At 41.6% G+C, this 20,945-nt stretch overlaps 1 protein-coding gene and 1 pseudogene across 2 annotated transcripts in view; both read right to left on the bottom strand.

The window, feature by feature from the left end:
• The window catches only part of DPYS (dihydropyrimidinase), a 100,963-nt gene that overhangs the window by 46,838 nt on the left and 33,180 nt on the right, over nucleotides 1–20,945 (bottom strand). For both annotated transcript variants that reach the window (XM_040261896.1, XM_040261897.1), the window contains exons 3-6: nucleotides 18,480–18,659; nucleotides 16,844–17,033; nucleotides 2,318–2,474; nucleotides 1,372–1,513 (exon numbers count right to left, since the gene is read on the bottom strand). In XM_040261896.1, coding sequence (XP_040117830.1) covers nucleotides 1,372–1,513; nucleotides 2,318–2,474; nucleotides 16,844–17,033; nucleotides 18,480–18,659 — 669 coding nt within the window. The remainder of the gene's footprint in view (nucleotides 1–1,371; nucleotides 1,514–2,317; nucleotides 2,475–16,843; nucleotides 17,034–18,479; nucleotides 18,660–20,945) is intronic.
• On the bottom strand, nucleotides 14,624–15,589 carry LOC120879107 (annotated as a pseudogene).

The raw sequence follows: 20,945 nt of genomic DNA, 5'->3' as shown, positions 1-20,945 counted from the left end.
ATTGTAGTTAACACAAGTTCAAAATGAAAGGTTGGGCTGTTGTTATCAAGAAAGTCTAAGCAAAGAGAAAGAGAAGGAAAGCCAGCTGGGATGAGGGAGAGGTAAAAGGGGGTGGAGAAGACAAAGGGCAGAAGACAGGGCTGTAGAGATGCTTTGAAGATCCTTATATGTGAATGAATTGTTCAAATATCATCCAAGAAGTAATGTAGAAAATGAAAGGGTTTTAGGGAAGAAAGTAGCATGAGTATACCCTGGTGTTTGAAATGCAATGGTGGTCCTAGAGTATAGGATAGATTGTAGCAAGCCAGAGAGTGGAGGCAGGGATGCTAGCTGTGAGACCACCACAATGGTCCAAATAAGACAAGGGACTCCAAGTAGAATGGTAGAGATGAAGGTGGAAATAAAGAGGCATTTGGAAATAAAATTGACAAGACCTGGTTAAAAAAAAATTAGGGCTGGCAGTGAGTGGTATGTGCAAGGGATTCTGGGTATAGACGTGATTATTCCTTTTCTTTTTTTCTTTTTTTAAATTTTTTTGGCTGTATCATAATGCATGTGGAATCTTAGTTCCCTGACCAGGGATTGAACCCATACCTCCTATATCAGAAGCTTGGAGTCTTAGCAACTCGATCACCAAGGAAGTCCAGAGATGTGATCACCACATCATTGAAGGGAGGGGTTCTGAGAGACAGATGAGAATGGCATGACAGTGGGGACCTCAGGTCCTACCCAGCAAGTCTCCACCGCTGATCTCTACAACTACACTCGTCAGCTGCCTGGACAGGCTCATGTATGAACATTTAGCCATTTGATTATTCTTCATCCTCAGGTAGAATCTTTTAAACTGTGAAATTAAAAGAAAATCTCTGTGCTTTGGATTTATGATTTATGTGACCTCATACCGTAGCTTTTTAACCATAGTATTCAAAAGTTCTTTAAAAGGGACATCTACCTTTTTATATGAAAAAGGGATACAAATGTAATAAAAACCCTTCATGTCTTTTCAATCATTCCAAGTGTTTATATCAGTGACACATGAGGAACTGGGGTTCACAAGCATGGAAATCAGATAGAAGGGCTATTACATTTCAAAGACTTCAAGAATAGTCCTCTTGGTACCCAATCTAAACTTATACTCTGATGTCTGCATCAGGGCACAAAGCACCTCTAAACTATGCAGAGAAGAAAAGTATTTTTCGTTATTGTCTTGGGAGATGGCATGGTGGTGTTGATGCAGCAGTGTCCCCGGTGGCCACTTCCGTGAAAACAATCAGGAAGCTTCTCACGAAGGCTTCTGGAACTTTGGTCCTAAAATAGACCAGATCCTCGTTGAAGAATTCAGCAAAACAAACTGAATTCCGTGACACTCACCACGCCTTTTTCCCATATTATCGACATCCGGTCCTCAACACCATTCACTCCATTGGGAATCTTAGTAAAATCATCCTTCCCAAGAGCTTTCTGGCAGCTGTTGAAAGTACAGTTGTCAGACCCTGTGGTGGTTAGGTCATCGCTGTAAAAGAGACACACATGAGAGCTGAGGTGGGTGAGGAGATAGAAAATGTCAGGAGGAAACCACCGTACCTTTCCCTGGTCTCCTGACCCCATTCTCAACTGAAACTCAGAAAACCGCAATGGAGAATGTGCAGCTTGTCAAGGCTGGAAGGAAGCGGCAAGTGAACTCTTGTACAGTCTATTGTGAAAAGCTCTTTGTTAGCTCAGATCTGAGTATCTGTGAATGGGGAATGTCAAAATGCCCACGAATGGGGTATTCATCAACAAAAATGATCACAATGCACCCCCCTCCATGCCAAAAAGCATCTGTAAATGGTCCGAATGGTCTTTCATGGGGATAACCTGCTCTGAGGGCATGATTTTGCCTTTTACCTGTGGCCCTTCCCTAGACCATCATCTTTTGTATCTCTGCCACAGGCATATCCAGTTCCTGGGTTATATCAGCATGGAAAATATTCAAGAATATTCTGTCTGATAAAACTAGGGCATACGGAAGAGACCCGGCCCTAAGCAACAAGAGATAGAAAAGACAACAACAAAAAAATCAAAGCAGAGGAAAACTTCAGGAAAAATGATCTGATTTCACTGTGGTCAGGAGAGGTTTTGACACCACATCATAATGTAATTAAGCCAATACTTTTTGGTCCCCAGGGCCTGTCAGGTCAAGAACAGAAGCCTGGGAGGTGAATGGAAGGTCCAGATGGTATCACACACTCTCCTACACGCGAATCCTTCACATTTCGAGACTTGAAAAACATCTTAATTTGGCAAAACACTTCACAGTCATCTGCTAATTGATTACTTAGCCAACAGATTCATGAGGAAGTCAGGCGTTGAAGGGTCCGGTCGCAGGGGTGGACCCATAACGTGATGGGCGGCATGGAGCCATTCTCTATCCCAGTGGTGGGTGCCATCCGTGCCGAGACCTGCTGCGATGGGTTCTCCATAGACCACTTTCCCTGGAAAGTTCAAAGAAAGTGATCAGCACCTCCATTTGCTCTTAAGAGAGCTGATTGACAAACACCTAAGTATCAGTCTCTCTGTACTAGCTAAACCATCATGTACCTTTGTCTTTCACCTCTCCAGTGGCTCTAGATTAAAAACTAAAATATCCTATTTACTGAGCCTCTACTATGGTCCAATCAGTGTGCACTGCAGCTTGTGATAGACGACTGCACCCACTCACTGATACTAGGCTTGGCCTCATGACTTCCTTTGGCCAATTAAATATGAACAGAAGTGCCACGTGCTGCTTCCGGGCAGAAGCTATTAAAGCCACAATGAGTCTTGCCTCTGTCATGAGACCAGGGGAAGCTGCTTCTTCCACTGGTGGTGTGTCTCACAATGAAGAGAATACGGAGCAGGGCAGAGCCAACTGATGATGGATGAATGAAAAACAGATCTCTGCTGCTGTGAGATATTGATATTTTAGGTTAATTTGTTACTGGAGCATAACATAGCAAAAGCTGGCTGATATATATATATGCCATTTTAATGGAATCTTCTCAAAAACCCTATCTGGAAAATGCTATTATTATCTCCATTAAAGGAAGAGTCTTAGGCATATATTTAGAGAAAACTATAATTGGAGAAGGCAGTGGCACCCCACTCCAATACTCTTGCCTGGAAAATCCCATGGATGGAGGAGCCTGGTAGGCTGCAGTCCATGGGGTTGCTAAGAGTCGGACATGACTGAGCGACTTCACTTTCATTCACTGGAGAAGGAAATGGCAACCCACTCCAGTGTTCTTGCCTGGAGAATCCCGGGGGGCGGTGGGGGGAGCCTGGTGGGCTGCCATCTATGCGGTTGCACAGAGTCGGACACGACTGAAGCAGCTTAGCATAATTCAGAAGGATACATGCATTCCAATATTCACTGCCGCGATATTAACGACAGCCAAAGCATAGCAGCAATAGAAATGTCCACCAGCAAACGAAAGAAGAAAGAAGATGTGGTACATGCATACAATGGAACATTTCTCAGCCGTAGGAAAGAATGAAATAACGCCATTTGTAGCAACATGGATGGACCTGGAGATGATGGTACCAAGTGCAGTAAACCAGACAGAGAAAGAGATACCGTATGATATTGCTTCTGTGCGGACTCTTAGGAAAAAAAATACAAATGAACTTATTTACAAAACAGAAATAGATCCATAGACATAGAAAACGTATGGGTTACCAAAAGAGGGATACATTAGGAGTTTAGGATTAACAAATACACACTCCCATTGGGTTAGCCGAAAGATTCATTCAGGTTTTTCCCAACATCTTATGGAAAAACCCAAAGGAAACTTTTGGCCAACCCAGTATATGTAAAAAGTACATAAACACCAAGGACCTACTGTATAACACAGGGAACTATATTTAATATTTTAAAATAACCTAGAAGGGAAAAGAATCTGAAAAAGAATATACATACATACTGTATATATGTATGCATGACTAAATTATTTTGTTGTACACCTGGAACTAACACAACATTGTAAATCAACTATATTTCAATAAATAAATAAATTTTAAAAGGCAAGGCTAAGGCTTATAGGGTTAAACAACCTCTGTACAGTTAAATTACAACTCAACACAAGTCGGGGGAGGAAGTAGGATCTGAATCCAGGCATTTTGATTCCATCAATCCTAATCTCTGCACTATACTACTCTGATGATAATGACAACATAGAGCCCAACCACAAATAGATTGATCATCTTTCCACACTCTTAAGGTAAAAAAAAACTCCTCTAAAAACTTATGTTAAATAAAAGAACACTCAGATAATAAAATTGTAGCCAGAAATGCATATTTATAAAATCATGCAAATGAGACTATCAAAAGCACACAATGTTAGAAAAGTTAATAGCGCGTACTGAAGTTAAATTTAAAATCAGGAGCCTATCTCTGATTAGTGTTTGTCAGCACTATAATAGATTCTCTGGCATCCACCTGATCACATCCAAGCTGTCTTGAAGGAGAATACACAGAAGAGAGAGGCTGGTGCCCCAGTTACTTCACTCTGGTTAACCAGATGCGAGACCTTAGTTAAAATCCTGATATACAACTGAAATCCACTGATTTCCACAGAGAGTCCTGACAGTGGATGGCCACCAGCTGCCCGATTCGTGCTGAATTGGAACGGAGCATCCTATTATCACACAGGTCATTTCTCCCCCAAACAAGCCATTTTCCTACAGTGAGCCTAGGAATTTGAAAACCCTGAAAGCAAACCTGCTTGAAGCCTAACCAACTTTGCCTCTTAACTAACCCAGTATCAAACCACAGTCAATGAAATGTATCCTCTGAGAACTTTCTGTTTTTAACCACTAAGTCGTGTCTGACTCTTTCGCAACCCCATGGACTGCAGACTGCCAGGCTCCTCTGTACATGGAATTCTCCAGGCAAAAATACTGGAGTGGGTTGCCATTCCCTTCTCCAGGGGATCTTCCTGAACCAGGAATCGAACCTAAATCTCCTGTGTCTCCTGCACTGCACTGCAAGCAGATTCTTTACTGCTGAGCCACTGGGAAAGCCCCAAACTAAGAGGTAATGCACTATTTATTGGAGAGAAAACAGGACAGACATGGTATTTTATTTGCATGTACAAAGAGACCTTTCTAGTCCAAGAGAACTCTTAACGGATAGTTTAGACAATGAGAAACTCAGATACTTGATCTGCAATAACTTTACAAGTTGCCAACTCAGGATTTTTCATGGTGCTTCATCACAGAGGAAAGATTCTTATCACATGTTCCATTCAATCATTTGGCCCATCAAGGTGGTATGGGAATATAGTTCCAAAAGTTCTACAATTTTAACAGCTCTCTGGAAAAATTAAAAGTGTCAGCATCTACCAGGAGTCTGCCAGGGTTGTTTTGAAACCAGATGACAGGCAATTTCCTTGGAAGGGCTTAGCACCTTTAAAATGTGACATGCCACTTAACAAACTCTCCAATAATAGGGCTATTTTCAACTAACTCTCCATTAAGTATCTTTAAATAATTTTAAAAAGTAAAAATTCCTAATTACTCTTCCCTGTATTTCACAATGGTTCTAAGACACTTTCACAAGACTAACCAGCAGGAAAGCAGTGAAAAGAAAGCAAGGGGCCTAGGTAATTTATAAGTTGAAAAATTAAACTAGATAATTCAGCATAGTGGTGGGTTCTGTTATTTGGGGGCCAAAGATAAAGTAGTAATAAAAAATATAACTTATGTAGTGCTCTCTGGAGTTTGCAGATGTAGCTTCAAGATCATATATCTTATTTGACCTTCATGGAAACCCAAACACTGGTTTGACAGATAAAGAAACACATTCAGGACTTCACTGGCAGCCCAGTGGTTAAGGCTTTGCTTTCCAGTGCAGGGGGTACAGGTTTGATCCTTGGTCAGGAAGCTAAGATCCCATATGAGTCATGGCCAAAAACCCAAAACATAAAGCAGAAGTAATATTGGAACAAATTTAATAAAGACTTTAAAAATAGACCACATAAAAATTGAAAGAAAAAAAAATGACCCCCTGATAAGACTAATTCGTCCAAGACACAGGAGTAAGTGGTACATGAGAATTATGGAACCCTAGTATACTAATATGCCAAAGCCTTTGACTGTGTGGATCACAAGAAACTGTGGAAAATTCTGAAAGAGATGGGAATACCAGACCACCTGACCTGCCTCTTGAGAAACCTATATGCAGGTCAGGAAGCAACAGTTAGAACTCGACATGGAACAACAGACTGGTTCCAAATAGGAAAAGGAGTACGTCAAGGCTGTATATTGTCACCCTGCTTATTTAACTTATATGCAGAGTACATCATGAGAAACGCTGGGCTGGAAGAAGCACAAGCTGGAATCAAGATTGCCAGGAGAAATATAAATAACCTCAGATATGCAGACGACACCACCCTTATGGCAGAAAGTGAAGAGGAACTAAAAAGCCTCTTGATGAAAGTGAAGGAGGAGAGTGAAAAAGTTGGCTTAAATCTCAACATTCAGAAAACGAAGATCATGGCATCTGGTCCCATCACTTCATGGGAAATAGATGGGGAAACAATGGAAACAGTGTCAGACTTTATTTTTTTGGGCTCCAAAACCACTGCAGATGGTGACTGCAGCCATGAAATTAAAAGACACTCCTTTGGAAGAAAAGTTATGAGCAACCTAGATAGGATATTGAAAAGCAGAGACATTACTTTGCCAACAAAGGTCCGTCTAGTCAAGACTATGGTTTTTCCTGTGGTCATGTATGGATGTGAGAGTTGGACTGTGAAGAAAGCTGAGCACTGAAGAATTGATGCTTTTGAACTGTGGTGTTGGAGAAGACTCCTGAGATTCCCTTGGACTGCAAGGAGATCCAACCAGTCCATTCTGAAGGAGATCAACTCTGGGATTTCTTTGGAGGGAATGATGCTAAAGCTGAAGCTCCAGTACTTTGGCCACCTCATGCGAAGAGTTGACTCTGATTCTGGGAGGGATTAGAGGCAGGAGGAGAAGGGGACAACAGAGGATGAGATGGCTGGATGGCATCACTGACTCGATGGACATGAGTTTGCGTGAACTCCGGGAGATGGTGATGAACAGGGAGGCCTGGCGTGCTGCAATTCATGGGGTCACAAAGAGTCGGACATGACTGAGCGACTGAACTGAACTGAGTACACTAATAACATACCATACGTAGGCACTATGTTAGTAGGGAAAGTATTATTTTTCATTTCTTGGTAAAGAGCATATATTTTTAAAAGTCAACCATCAGATCTGTGGACTTGGTTAAGCGATTTTCCAATTTCACTTACTGATTTGATTTACTATACTTAACAGGTTGGTAATGAAAAGGCTTAGATCTGTTCTCTCTTGATTCTATTCGAGACCAGATGGTTTCAGCAACCCTTGGGAGAGAGTACATCTCCAATACTAATGTCCTCCCACTGTCTCAGCAAGTTTCACAGTATGTTGTACCCTGCCTCCCCATGCATGTTCTCTCCTTCTTTCTCCATCCTTTGGCTCAAAACCAACAAAGAATCTGCACTTATGATGCAATCTCCCAGTTGAAGGAGTTCTGCTCTCTGAGAGATTCTTAAGATTTCTAAATAATGAAACGTCAGATCAACCCAAACTGCCCCCATCCCTGGCCAGACAACCTTAATAAAATCTGTTTATTAAATGAAAGTGAGAAAGCAGATGTTAACATCTTGTCTACATTTGGGAGCTGCATTTAATCAAGTCACGGCATCTTTTAGAAACGGTTGAAAGATGCAGAAAAGCTGGCATAGGTGCCCAAGAGTGGAAGCACTGGTTACCAAACAGAAGATCAAACACTTTCATGAAAAAAATTTGTCCCAGCTTGAAAGACAGAGTAGAACCTTACTGGACTTCAGATTCAAAACATTACACTTACAAAGAAAAAAAATAATAATTGAGAAGGATAATACATAGAAGGAGCATAATAAAGTATATCACACAGATTTAGATTCAGATTCTGATTTAGTTTGTTTTAGTTGGTGACCTTGTGCAAGATGAGTCATTGCTCTTGGTCTCAGTTTTGCTCATCTGCAAAATGGGATTGTAGTGTCCCTCTAGTGTGGCAGTATGGTGAGGATCGAGGATTAACATATACGAAAGTACTTGGCATCTTCCTGGGATCCTGGAATCACTTCATGTTATGAGCTGAATTGTGTCCCTTGTCAAAATCTACATGTTAAAGTCCTAACCCCCAGTATCTCAGAATGTGACTGTATTTGGAGATAATGATGCTTTAAAGAGCTAATTAAGTTAAAATGAGGTCATTAGAAGCAAGACTCATTTAATAAGACTGGGGTTTTCATGAGAAGAGGAAATATGGACACAGACACACACTGAGGGAAGGCAATGTGAAGAGAAAGGGAAGAGGCAGCATTACAAGCCAAAGAGAGAGGTCTGGAACTCCTTCCTTCAGTGGCCGCAGAAAGGACTGACATCGCCAACCCGCAGGTCTTAAACTTCTAGCCCCCAGAACGGTAAGGAAATTAGTTTCTGTTGTTTAAGCCACCCAGTCTGTGGTACTTTACTGCAGCAGCAAACATTAGTTTTCTTACGGTCAGTTCTCTCTCTCTCTCTTCTTCTTCTTTTTTTTTTTTAACGTTTTAAACTGGGCAGTCTTGAATTGGTTTGCAATTAGACATAAGGTAAATCACCATGTTCTAAATTTAAAGGACAAGGAGGGTTCAAATTTTCATGCACAGGAAAGAATAAAGGAAGTCTGAAATTCAAATCCATCTTGACTCAGGCACACATCCATCTTTTCTTAGGAAAAGCACCAGTTATCAAGCATCAGCTCATTGCACTTGTGTAAGTGAGATTTGATTCATTCTACTCAGTACCAAAAAGCAGGGGGCAGCATGAACACATGGCCAGAGAGAGGCCTCTGTGTGACCCTTTTTCCACCTTAGTCCCAAACACAAGAGGAATACGTGAGGAGGGGAAGGTAGAGTTTAAATAAAATGGAAAATAGGACATCTAAACCTCCCTGGAAGAGAAGTTTGTATTTTACAGCAATAAGCCTGAAAAATAAAGCTTTCTACAAATGTCAAACCAAAATCAAATCAAACAACAGGAAAACTCAACCATAAAGTAGCCCAGTTCATTGTAAGCTGCTTGAGAATCAAAATTATCTTAATCATCTTTGCAAATTCAATGCCAAGAGCAGTGTCAAGCGTATATTAGGCATCCAATAACTTCATTTTTTATGAAGTATAAACAAAACATTTTATTAAAAAGTTCAAGTGAGAGTCATATTTATACCCAAAAGACATGAATATAGATGTAAAACAGAATTAAGCTTTATTAAGACAAATTGAAACAAGTTATATAGAGAAATTAGTATTAAAAATTTCAGTCATTAATTGGTAAACAAATTATAACAGATATACACCAAAGAGAGCATCAAGTAAGTTGCAGAGAGAAATCACCAGCATTCTAAGCAAAGCACCAGGAAAATACTGAATTCATGTGCACCCATGTTCTACTGGGAGGTGGGAAGGAGAGGTGAGCAATAATTTTTAAATACTATTAATAATCCCATATGTCAATATGTGGCAAAAAAAAAAAGGAACATGGATAACCAAAGCTACTCAAACCAAAGTAAAAAGTACCTCTGTCATTGAAGCAAATGACATATACTGACACATGTACCATTTAGACAAAGAGTGAACAGTGAATGAAAGTGATCTGAGAGTAGGCAGCTGGGAATTTCTATACGAGGTACAATTTCCGCTGGTTCACCCAACTTTTTACTGGAGGTATAGAGCAACTTCTGGAAGAAAAGGATAACACTCTAGGGGCAGCCTTCTGACCCCCTTGCTTCATTTTTGCACTAGTGGATGGGAACTAGTTGCTAGATCTAGTTGCTCAACTTGGATTAACTGAGACTTGAAATAAACACAAAACTGAAATTCCTTGCAAACTGTCAAAGGCAACTCAAGCTTTCAATGGTGTGCATAGGGAAGCTTTATTCTTTCTCCTACAACCTGCTTTTCACTTTTTATTGCAGGTGCTGAACCCTAAAAGGAAATATCAAGGTATGAACAAAGGGAAACGTCAGGCTTTGAATGAAAGTTGATTCACTGAACATGTATTCCCCTCTCTTCCTTTCCAGCTCACATCAAATGCTGGTGAAGATGCACAACAGATGAACAAAATCCAGAGCTGTGCTGGGAACAAAGGAGGGGCCATGGCTGACCGGAGGTTCTGACAGACTGTAGGAAGTCAGAGAGCAGACGGGTCTGCAGCGCTTAAAATGGGAAGTAGTGGCGGCAACAGCTGAACTCAGAGGGGCAGAAGGGTCATGACGGACATTCTTCCTGGGGTGGGGAGGGCAGTGATCGTGGGACAGGGGATGAGATGGGGCAGTTGGCCCCCGTCCCCACCTCTGTCCAGCGAACTAAGCTTCCTAAGGTGGTGCTGATGCCACAGAGTGAAGCCCCAACACCTGAAACTGAAGCTCACCAGTGACTATGCCCCATTTACACTCGCAAAGCCCAGAGTCTCATTGCCAGTGCTCTCATCTGGGGGCAGAGTCCGCTCAACAGTGGAGGGAGCCCACACCAGCTCCCTGCTCTATCCCCTGCACTGTCCATTCATGAACACAGACAGCCCAGGATCCCCGGACGCTTGAAGAAAAAACAAACAACACAAAAAGAAGGGCCAAGATGTTTAAAAAAATACCACACACACACACACACACACACACTGAAAAACTGACTCAGTAAGAAACAGAGATAATCCAGGAAAAAGTGTTAAGTGCTCAATCTTGTCTAGCTCTTAGCAACCCCATGGCCTGTAGCCCGCCAGGCTCCTCTGTCCATGGGGATTCTCTAGGCAAGAATACTGGGGTGGGTTGCCATGCCCTCCTCCAAGGGATGTTTCCGACCCAGGGATCGAACCCGTGTCTCTCACGTCTCCAGCCCTGGCAGGAGCACCACCTAGGAAGCCCAGTTATAGAGCCAACTGCAAATGCTGGAACTCCCGTCCACGTAAAGATAATAACAGAACTGACAAGTCAGGAGGAGACAGAGGGGATAATACTGGGCCTCTCAGTTTCTTTTCAACCTAGTAGATAACAAGGAGATCCCCCCCCCACAAAATTAGCCAAAACACATAAATTTAAGTAATATTATTTGAAATGACATTTACTACTAACAAAACTCAGGAGGGTTAGATTTATGTAAGTTAGACTGCTCTTTTTTCACCACTTAGAATCAAGTGATACTGTCAAAAATTTTTAAGTCACTACTTAACAAATTTAGGGCTTAGGATTTTGGAGGAAACCACCACCAACAACAAAAAATAGATATGGTTAAAATTTTCTAGTTCCAAGACTGAGCTGAGAGAGAGAATGCTTACTTCTTACTTAATACAGTCTTCATCATTTCCGTTTCTGGCGTTTTTTTCTTTTAACAATGATAAATAACAGAATGATAATAACATTTTAAATATGTTTCTAAAAATTGTAAGGCCAATAAGCAAAACCAATTAAATATAAACTTGACATCTGCTTTTCCCAACACTGTAACCCAATTTCTTCTTGAACAGAGTAAAGAGTAATAAAAAATGTTGACTTTAGGGTTGAACAGACTTGAATCCCAGCTTTAGCACTTACTAGTAAAGTGAACTTGGGTTTAATTTACCAAACTTTCCCAATCGTCAATTTCATCAATCACGAAACAGTGATAAAATTTTGCCTGAAGCATTGTTATGACAATTTGAAAAGATAACGTATGTTAGAGTATATTAATGAGATAATATATAATAAAACTTGAAACGAGATACATTGAAATATGTGCCAAGTACATATTAAGCACTCAACAAACAAAGTTGGTTGTTATAATCGTTAACCCTCAGGTTGCTATCTTCTGGGTATATAGTTGGCAATATAACAATAAAATCCAACATAATGAGAGTGTTGTGTTTCTAGGCAACTACAATAGAGACAATTAATAACTGGATCTCTTTTGTGCCTCCGGGAGCAATGATTCTCACATTTAGTATGCCGGTGAGTCACCTGGGGTTCTGGTTATAAGGCCACATTCCAACTCAGTGCATCTGGCCTGAGGTCCAAGGATCTGCATCTCTAACGAGCTCTCAAGGGATGTCAAGGCTGTCTTCCAGGGACCACACTCTGAGTGGCAAGGCCCTGGATGACCAAATGGGCTGGCAAAAGGATTTACTGATAGGAAATCTTCATATTACAAATCTGGAAGGCTGAATCATTCCTTTTTAAGCAAGATAATGATGAATAGATGCGTATTGCTCTTTTACATTCAGAAATTATGTGAGATAATGAGGACGGAGTAAATGAACCTACTGTAAAAGGCCACTGTGCCCACCAGCTCCTGTCACTCTGTACTCCCCATGGACCTGCCCTCCAGTTGGCTGACGTGGTCACCATGTGAATGGTCTGACACTGCTTGGTCACCTGTGAGAGGTTACGTGCCAGTGATGGAATAATCTCGCATGCAAGTTGATTCTGGACCTCTGCTGCCCCTGACAACTGCATACTGGAATAACTTAACAAGCGTTATTACAGTACGTCTGACTCAACTAGAGCATTTGGGTTGAGATTTTAAGTATTTCATACTCATAACCACCTTTCAAAGGGATTTAGCAATGTCCAAAAAGTATTTGAACTAACAGTCTCGTTTCTAGTGAGGCTACCCTGTTGTGGAAGATGGAATAATGATGCCCCTAAGATGTCCATCGGAGAAGGCAATGGCACCCCACTCCAGTACTCCTGCCTCGGAAATCCCATGGGCGGAGGAGCCTGGTAGGCTGCGGTCCATGGGGTTGAAAAGAATCGGACACGACTGAGCAACTTCACTTTCACTTTTCACTTTCATGCATTGGAGAAGGAAATGGCAACCCACTCCAGTGTTCTTGCCTGGAGAATCCCAGGGATGGGGGAGCCTGGTGGCCTACCATCTATGGGGTTGCACAGAGTTGAACACGACTGAAGTGACTTAGCAGCAGCTTAGCAAAGATGTCCATGACCTAATCTCTACCACCTGTGAGTATGTTACCTACATAGCAGAGAGACTTCAAAGATCTTAAAGACCTTCAGATAGGGAGGTTATCCTGGATTAAACAGGTGGATTCAATATAATCCAAGGATCCTTAAAGAGAGATTTAAACAAAGGAATGTTTTCCACCCACCACAGCTGGTTGTGAGGAAGAGGAAGGGAGATAGGAACCAAGGAAAGTAGCTGGTCTCTAGAAGCTAGAGAAGGAAGGGCATTCCCCCTGGAGCCTCCAGAAGGAACACAGCCCTCTGACACCTTGGTTTCAGCCATTGTTACCTATTTCAGACTTCCACCCTCCAGAATTATATGATAATAAATTTATATTGTAAGCCATTACGCTTGCTATCATGCGTTATAGCAGTAATAGGAGACCACTATACCTTCCACATATATGAAATAACATATGCATAAGGCCATCACTGTGGTTTTATCTGTAACAGCTAAAAATCAGAAACAGCTCAAATATCCATCATTAGAGACTAGTTGAAAAATATAGTAGTATGCTTTGCACCTGTAAAAAAGAACGAGGAAGCTCTCTATATCTAACATGAGCTGACCTTTAGGACATATTTTCAAATAGGAAAAAACAAGATAGAGAACACTGTGTATTTTACCTTTCAAGTAGGAGAGAAAGAAAAACAAGACACATATGTTCTTTTTTTAAAACAACAACAACACACTACAAGGGTAGCCCAGAAGTAAATTAATAAAATAATTAACTATGGGATATTAGGGAAGACTATGTTATTTTACCTTTCAAGTAGGAGAGAAAGAAAAATAAGAAACATATGTTCTTAAAAAAACACACACACACACTGCAAGGGTAGCCCAGAAATAAAGTAATGCAATAATTAACTATGGGCTATGGGATGAAGCAGCTAGGAAGGAAGCAAGACATCTCTGAGAATACATCTTTTAATGTATCACTTTTGGACCAGGTAAATGGTTTACATATTCAAAATATAATATTACATTTAAAGTAATATTAAGATATTCATAATAAATTTTAATAAATTTCTACCTATGATTTATGTTCTAAAATCTTTCCTAGACTTATTCTGCAGCTAATGGAATTCTATCCCAAATCAAAATAAATACTCAGGTTCCAGAAACTGTTTCCTGACAGAACGGTCAAGATCATAGATTGCTTGTGGGTTAAGATTGACTATTTCTGCTGATTTTACTGTTTCTTAAATCATATTCATATATTACAGACCTCACAGACAAGCTATAGGACCTGGTACATCACTTACCAGAAAATAGAGAAAACCAATTTCATAGAGCCGGCAACAGCGCCACCTGGTGGCACAATCTAAAGCTATAACGATTAATAAAATTGAAGTAAAGGTTCTTTTTGAAGTGCTGTGTTCTTTAATACTGAAATTATATATGGCAGAAAAAAAGCAACCAGAAATGGCTGGTACTAAGATCTCTTTTCTTAGGAATACAGTATTTATTTTGTCTTCCTTCTTTCAAGCCCTGAGCCAACCATTTTCCCCAGGCTGCCTGGAGAAGTACGGGAAAAGGAGACACGGGAGAAAGAGCTGTGTGAGGTGGAAATGGCTCCTTCACCTGGCGAAGAGGATGACAGAGGCCCCCATCAGGCAAAAAGAGCCCCATGGCCTCAGAGAGGGCAAAGCCCAGAATGGCGTAGAAGAGCTGCTGCTTTAGAGAAGGGTTCCTCCTATAACCAACGATGAGGCTCCCAAAGGAAAGTAGAAAGTGTTAGTTGCTCAGCTGTGTCCAACTCTTTGCAACCCTATGGACTGCAGCCCACCGAGCTCCTCTGTCCATAGAATTCTCCAGGCAAGAATACTGGAGTGGGCTCCTATTCCCTTCTCCAGGGGATCTTCCTGACCTAGGGATCGAACCCGGGTCTCCTGCAATGCAGGCAGATTCTTTACCATCTGAGCCCCCCCAGGGAAGCCCGAGACTCCCAAACACAATCCTAATTCCAGTCCTGGAGCCAGCCACCCCTACTGTGGCAGCCCCAGCTGCAATGAACTTGACCACTGTGTCAATGTCCCTTGAAATGGCACTGGTCTGGAAGCTGCGGCTAGGAATAAGTGAAGTGGTCAGGGAACATGGGGCTGCCAAGCTACTGTGGCCCTCAGCTGTCAGTGTCGCTGGTCTTTTTAGTACCCCTGCAGAAAGTGACCGGCTCAACAGTGGAGAGGTTCTCCTGATCAAGGAGGGCATGCCTGCGTGCCAAGTCACTTCAGTCGTGTCTGACTCTTTGCAAGCTTATGGACTGTAGCCACCAGGCTCCTCTGTCCACATCCATGGGATTCTCCAGGTAAGAATACTAGAGTGGGTTGCCATTTCCTCCTCCAGGGAATCTTCCCGACCAGGGATCGAACCCCCGTCTCCTGTGTCTCCTGCACTAGCGGGTGGGTTCTTTACCACTAGTGCTACCTGGGAAGCTGATCAAGGAGGGAGTGGAGACAAACTTGGCACAAGTGTACATTTTCAGGGAATAAAGGGCTATTTCAGGAGAGCTGTTCCCAGTGCAGAGAAAACAGAGAGGGGTGCGCTGGTAGTCAGATCTTATCAACTCCTATGTGAAACTGAGATTACTCTCAATTTGATATACTGCATTAAAAAATGCATTTAGCTTGCCCAAAATTCTTAGCGAAATTCAAGCAACAAGAAGTAACGTTGAAAAAATTTATCCTAATGTCAATTATGGACATGCCAAATCTATTTTCATGATTTTAAAAATCTATATTATAAAAATGCAGCCAGGATGAGTTATACAATTCTTTCTGGTTATCTGGTTTCCTAAAAGTGAGAGAAACCACAACCATCTCCCAGGAGTGTCTAAAGTGTTGAATAAAATATATCTTATTTGTTTTTCATCCTTCCTTTCCCAGTACTGGCCAATGAATGAAATTATTTCCTTCCTTAAGTCTTACCAAAAGCAGATTTTCTTTTTCTTTTTAAATGATTGCATAAGACCTGGGTTCGATTCCTGGGTCGGGAAGATTCCCTGGAGAAGGACATGGCTACCCACTCCAGTATTCTTGCCTGGAGAATCCCATGGACAGAGGAGCCTGAATAGCTACAGTCCACGGGATTTCAAGAGGCGGACATGACTTACAACTAAACCACCACCACCAGCACATATTAAATTATAGAAGTGAGGCAATTAAACAATTTAGAGTAAAAATACATTTGTGTTAAAAATCTTAAAATAATTATCATAAAAACACTATTGGATGATTGTTTCCATTGTGCCAATGCCCAAGTTGCTATGAGACAAATTAATTTGGTTCAAAAGAAATGTGTTGAGCACCTACTACGTGCCTTGCATCACCCTGACTCAGGTATTGGAAGTGTTCTTTGAAGTTCACTAGAGAACTGGTCTGACTCTGTGCAACCCTATAGGCTGTAGCCCACCAGGCTCCTCTGTCCATGGGATTCTCCAGGCAAGAATACTGGAGTGGGTTTCCATGTCTTTCTCCAGGGGATCTTCCCAGCCCAGGGATGGAACCCACATTTCTTATGTCTCCTGCATTGGCAGATGGGTTCTTTACCACTAGCGCCACCTGGAAAGCCCTAGAGAACTGGTAGTTAGTGGTGTGAAGGTTGGGGCTTGTGACTGAAGGAGGGCAAAAACAGACAGACCTGTGTAAGATTGGGAGAAAACAGAAAGGATGCTAATTAAAAGGCAGGAAGGAAAATTATGGAAATGCATGGACAGCTTTCTCATAGGGGTTGCCATTATTTCACCTTACTCTTCAGCTAACAGTATTGAGTCGTAAGGGAGGGTACAGTCCAGGAATTACCATCTCTCCTGGCATCCGCCACCACCTTTGCTGCAGACTTGCTCATCACGTGCACGACGTACAGAGGGCAGTTCACGGCGCTGGCTATGGTGATGGCCCTCAGCGTGGCTTCTGCCTCGACTGCTTCTGGACGGCACAGCTCATGGCCCTCGGGACCTGTTATCCCCAATGCCAACATCTTCTTTGCTCCCTGAAAAGGCAGCAGGAACATACATGGGAGAAAGCTTTGCTAATGACAAATTCCATAATTATGTGAAATAAATACACTGCCAGCTTTTTATTTTAGATCTGTTTGGCATAGGTGTGTGTGAACGTGTGTGTTTTTGGTAAAAAATAATCTACAACTCTGATTTGTTGCTATTTAGTCGCTAAGTTGTGTTTGACTCTTTGTGACATTTCCTTCTCCAGGGGATCTTCCTGACCAAGGGATAGAACACATGTTTCCTGCTTGGCAAGTGGGCTCTTCACTGAGCCATCTGGGAACCCCACTACTTTGATGGCGTGTTTTTAACTTTTCATATACATATTTCACAATTAAATTATTTTGATTGAAAAGGTGAAGATCTGAGGTCTGTTCTAATCACATTCTTTGAAAAGACCTAGGAATCGAACCGGGGTCTCCTGCATTCCAGGTGGATTCTTTACCAGCTGAGCTACCAGGGAAGCCCCTTTGAAAAGAAGTAGTGTCTGTATTTAAGACATTGGTTCAGAACAAAAAACCAAAGTATTCCAGGCCCCCCATATTAGATTCTTCTTGAAATGACTCATGCTATTATGTAGTTAGTTCTATTCTTTACCAATTCATACTCTTCACTGCCTTCTCCTCTAACCCACAGAATATTAGATCAGTATTTCTCTTCTCCAAAAGTGTTATTTCTTCCTTACAAGAAAGGCAGGAAGTCAAGACAGAGTGTCAAAACTATGTGCCCGGTGTCATACAGCTAAGATGTGGAAGAGCCTAGTTTACACCCCAGTCTGTTTGAGCTTACAGCCCATGCTTTCCTCGTATCATCCCCCCCACCTTCTGGCCATGTGGCCACCCTCTCACTGACTTTAATGGGAACCGAGCCCAGGGAGAGAGAATGATCAACCAATAGAAAGGGTAAGAGACAGCTCTTTAAATCTTGCAGATGGTGTACCCTTTTGGCATTAATGATGGAGCTAACATGAGAAATAAATATCATCTAGATTCCTTCAGAGCACATTTTAATACCCAATTTCTGAAAAGAGTGGGGCTTAAAACAGCTACCTAATGCTCTGCTTAAGTCATCAGATTATGCTGATGCCCACACTTTGGCATTCTGAACCAGCAGCTTGAGCATACGTTAAATGAAAAAAAAAAAAAGTGCTGGGGACACAAAGAAAAATAACTGTGCTTTTAGAATAAACCTTGTTTGAGATCTAATGGCTGCTCTGAAAAAGGGAACTCCTCATTCCAGCGCACATACCACCTGCAAAAAACTCATCAAGGACAGCAAGTAATTGGAGTCAAGTGTTTCCAAGTTACAGAAAATTAGTTCTTGAATTTCCTTTCTTCCAGTCCTTTGAATGAATTTACCTACTTGGGGCAAGTCATCTTCCCCTTAACTCATGGGCAGTTTCCCTTCTCTGGAAGCCCTGAAAGGTAATTACCTACCTCTGCAATTAGGTCTCCATTTTCGGCATGAACTTGAGCAATGGCTCCAATCTCCTTGCACTGAGAGAAGGCCTCGTACAGCTCCACATCCCTCACCATGTACACATCTTTATAAGCCATAAACATCTTGAAGGAGTTCACCCCTTTATCCTGGGTAAGGATTTTCATTTCTTCTTTAACCTAAAAGGGCACCACAATCACAACAAAATGTCACCCTTTAAAGATAATACCAGCATTCTCCAAAATGCTGCATTCAGAAGAAAATAAAGTAAAATGAGGACATCAGTTGAACTCCAGAAAAATATAATTAAGGCCTTGATCATTCCCCTAGGTCAGACTTCATTTCATCTGATGAACTGCTGTGGCTATGAGGTTTTTAAATCATGAAAGAGTTAATAGTACTCCCTCTCCCCCAAATACTTCACTTTTACACTTAGATATGAAATTCTCAATATCTGGAGAAACAGGTACTGAGATGGGAAGAAATTATTCTAGAACATGAAAAGACAACCGTGTGGTAGCAACAGAAGCAGTCATGTCTCTGGAAGGAATCAGAGCTAATGTGAAGTAAGGTCTGGGGTCAGATCTGAACCCCACAGGATGAGTTAGAAGACGGAGGCGGTGGAGGATGTGAACTGACCCACTGGCAGCTCCTGGAGGTGAAAGATTCTGAACCAGTGGGAAGCCCCAGGAGCCTTCTGGGTTGCCAACTCAAAGGTTCTGATCACCAATTTCAATGTGTGAGTGGGGAGACTGGGGATTCTTTCACACCACCAAGCAGTTCTTCAGACATCAGCCAGGAGGTATCTTACAACTCAACTCAATGAACGCTACCTGGAGACTGCACCGTGTTCCACAGTTTAAGAGTTCAGTCTTATGGGGTATCCAGGTTGTCACCTGCACTTCTGACCAACCAGCTATAAATCGGAGGTTCCCACAGCCCGCTCCTCAGGTTCAATTAATCTGCTGGAGTGGTTCACAGAGCTCAGAGAAACATTGTACTTACTGGATCACCAGTTTACTATAACAGGACATGATAAAGGATACAGACGAACATCAGATGGAAGAGATACTTTATAGGCGAAGGAATGGGGGAAGGGCACAGGGCTTGTGTGTCTTCTGAGAGCACCACTCTTTCCAAACCTCCACTCAGTTAGCATCCTTGAAGCTCTCCAAATCCTATCCTTTTAGGTTTCATGAAGACTTCATTACACAGGTATGACTGATTAAAGCATTGGCCACAGGCAACTTACCCAGCCTCCAGCCCTTCTCCCCACCTCACAGGTCAGTTGGAGGGGACTGAAATTTTCAACCATCTAATTACACAGTTGGCTCCTGGGTCAATCAGCCCCTATCCTTAGGTGGTGTCTAAAAATCACCTCTTTAATTCCTTGTAGCTCAGATGGTAAAGAATCCACCTGCAATGTGGGAGACCTGGGTTCGATCCCTGAGTTGGGAAGATCCTCTGGAGAAGGGAAAGGCCACCCATTCCAGTATTCTGGCCTAGAGAATTCCATGGACTGTATAGTCCATGGGGTCGAAAAGAGTTGGACACGACTGAGCGACTTTCACTTCACTTAACATAATAGACCCTTTCAGTGCCCTCATCATGTAGGAAATTCCAAGGGTTTTCGGAGCTCTGTGCCAAAAATGGAGACAAAGACCAGATGTGAATTTCTTCTTATAAATCATAATATCAGACCGATGATAAAAGACAAGATAGGATCAAAACTAGTTTAGTAATTGCCTTCGCACGTTCATTTCTACTCTCAACAATGACTAATAATTTCAATGGAAAAGTCAGAAGTGAAGTGAAGTGAAGTGAAGTCGCTCAGTCGTGTCCGACTCTTCGTGACCCCATAAACTGTAGCCTACCAGGCTTCTCTGTCAGAAAGTCTGACCAAATAAAACTGCTGGAATTTCTACAAGTTGAAAAACACATGCATACACATAAAAAATATACACATATAAATATAAAACAAAAATATATAATAAAACATAAAAAATATGTAACAAGGATAGGATTACTGCTTAGTTAATAAAAATGTTAGAGTTATTGCTGCTTCTACTTGATAAGAAAAACCCTAACATTCTAGATGAAAAATGTTATTTACAGTTCAAACTGTAAATTCAAATGACTAATAAACATGGAAAAAATGTTAACCTTCCTACTCATTAAAAAGTGCAAAATAAAACAAAGCAGTCTTTTCCTATTGTATCAGCAAAGTTTTAAAAAACGACAATATCATATGTTAAGTTACTCACTTCCATCACTGTTTACTCTTTTACTAATTTGTTTCACTTTTCTCCATGGCACTTTATCAGCTGGCATATAATATATTTACTTGTTGACGACCTACGTCCTCCTCTAGAATTTCCACCTGATATGAGAAGGGGCTTTGTACAGTTTGGGCTTCACAGGTGGCTCTGGGGTAAAGAATCGGTCTTTACCCCAGCAGGAGACAC

This window comes from Oryx dammah, unplaced genomic scaffold (genome assembly GCF_014754425.2).
Source record: "Oryx dammah isolate SB20612 unplaced genomic scaffold, SCBI_Odam_1.1 HiC_scaffold_19, whole genome shotgun sequence".
Lineage (NCBI taxonomy): Eukaryota > Metazoa > Chordata > Mammalia > Artiodactyla > Bovidae > Oryx > Oryx dammah.
Note: the sequence above shows the minus strand (reverse complement) of the source record. Positions and strands in the feature narration are given on the sequence as shown.